Source organism: Piliocolobus tephrosceles, unplaced genomic scaffold (genome assembly GCF_002776525.5).
Source record: "Piliocolobus tephrosceles isolate RC106 unplaced genomic scaffold, ASM277652v3 unscaffolded_21394, whole genome shotgun sequence".
In the NCBI taxonomy this organism is placed as follows: Eukaryota; Metazoa; Chordata; class Mammalia; order Primates; family Cercopithecidae; genus Piliocolobus; species Piliocolobus tephrosceles.
Window position 1 is genome coordinate 1 of NW_022303637.1, and position 1546 is coordinate 1546.

Genomic DNA, 1546 nt, shown 5'->3' on the forward strand with positions numbered 1-1546 from the left:
TCCCCCCTCCTCCCCCTCTTTTTCCTCCCCCTCCCCCTCCTCTCCTCAAGTTAAGGCACAGCCACCCCACTGCCCACCCGCTCTGGGTCTCCCACGCTGGCCCTCACCGACTCTGCTGCCCTGGCTGCCGTTCTTCTTTTCCTGCCCGGTGTCCATGCTGCCCTCCATGTCAGTGTCAGCCTGCGGGCAGAGAGGCACCAAGTGACTTGGCCTTCAGGGCTGAACAGAGTCCTGGGGGTCAGGGGTCAGGAGAAGGCTGGTCCCCACCTTCTCACTGGTGGTCAGGGGCAGGCGGGCCTTCACCAGCGTCAGGTAGTAGCCGGAGCCCAGTTGACGACGCAGGAAGAGTGGGGAGCCACAGCAGCACAAGCGACCCCCCGCCACCACAGCCACACGGTCTCCCAGAAGCTCCGCCTCATCCAGGTGGTGGGTGGAGAGGATCAGTGTGCGACCTAGGCATGGGGGACCAACCCACAACTACCATCAGGCCACCGGGTCTTTGCCGGAGCTGGGGCCTCTGCTAGGAGTTGTCTGCCCCATGAAGCAAACTCCTATTCATCCCTCAAAACCTCATCCCCAGAACCTCCTTGTCAGAAACCTTTTCTGGCCCCTTAGGCAGAATCCAGGGGAACCTCTGGCTACCCCCAACTCTTACTGTCTTGGTATTTGAGCAGCAGCCCCTAAATGCCATAGCAAGAAGTGGGGTCCACATGTAGCAAACTCCTACTCATTCCTCAAAACCCCATCCCCAGCACTTCCTTGTCAGAAACCTTTTCTGGCCCCTCAAGCAGAATCGCCAGCTCTTACCTTCTCGGTATTTGAGCAGCAGCTCCCAAATGCCGCGGCGGGAAGCAGGATCCACACCAGCTGTAGGCTCGTCCAGGAAAACAACTTGGGAGCCACCCACAAAGGCAATGGCCACGGACAGCTTCCGTTGCATCCCACCTGGCGGAGATGGGGAAGGGACCTCAGTGTGTTGCACCCAGCCTTGGGCAGGGCTGCCTACCCATGTGGACCTCAATACCTGGCTTCTCCCAGGCCCCCACCGTGAGGTGACGTCCCTAGGGATTGGGCTCACCAGAGAGGTGGCGAGTCTGCACACTCTGCTTGGAGACCAGCCCCACGTCCTGCAGCAGACGGTCCTGCTCGGGGCCCACCGCAGCAGCACTCAGACCCTTCAGCCGCCCATAGAACCAGATGTGCTCGCCCACAGTCAGCCTGTGGCCAGTGCACACAGCAGAGTGACCCACATGGCAGGCAGAGTCCCAGAGGGCGTCCAGCCCCTTCCCACCACTGCACTCTGGGCCTGCCGAGACGCACATGTCAAACAACACATTGTACTGGGGACAGATGCCCAGGTGGGGCCGGATGGCGGCCATGCTGGAGCAGACGTCATGGCCCAGGATGAACGCAGAGCCACCACTGGGTGGGAAGAGACCACTCAAGATGGACCTGTGGGTAGAGGGGTCTCAGAGCAGCCCCCTTCACAGAGTGCGTCAACAGTTACAGAGCACCTAGTTTTAATTTTTAATTTTTTTTTTTTTTT

General features: G+C 59.8%; 1 protein-coding gene across 1 annotated transcript in view; it reads right to left on the minus strand.

Moving 5' to 3' along the window:
- Nucleotides 1–70: 70 nt before the first annotated feature.
- The window catches only part of LOC113221163 (phospholipid-transporting ATPase ABCA7-like), a gene marked incomplete at both ends in the record, with an annotated part of 2692 nt that continues 1216 nt past the window's right edge, over nucleotides 71–1546 (minus strand). Inside the window, 5 exons of the mRNA XM_026450516.1 lie at nucleotides 71–180; nucleotides 268–452; nucleotides 808–945; nucleotides 1079–1218; nucleotides 1321–1452. Of these exons, the coding sequence (XP_026306301.1) occupies nucleotides 71–180; nucleotides 268–452; nucleotides 808–945; nucleotides 1079–1218; nucleotides 1321–1452 (705 nt within the window). The remainder of the gene's footprint in view (nucleotides 181–267; nucleotides 453–807; nucleotides 946–1078; nucleotides 1219–1320; nucleotides 1453–1546) is intronic.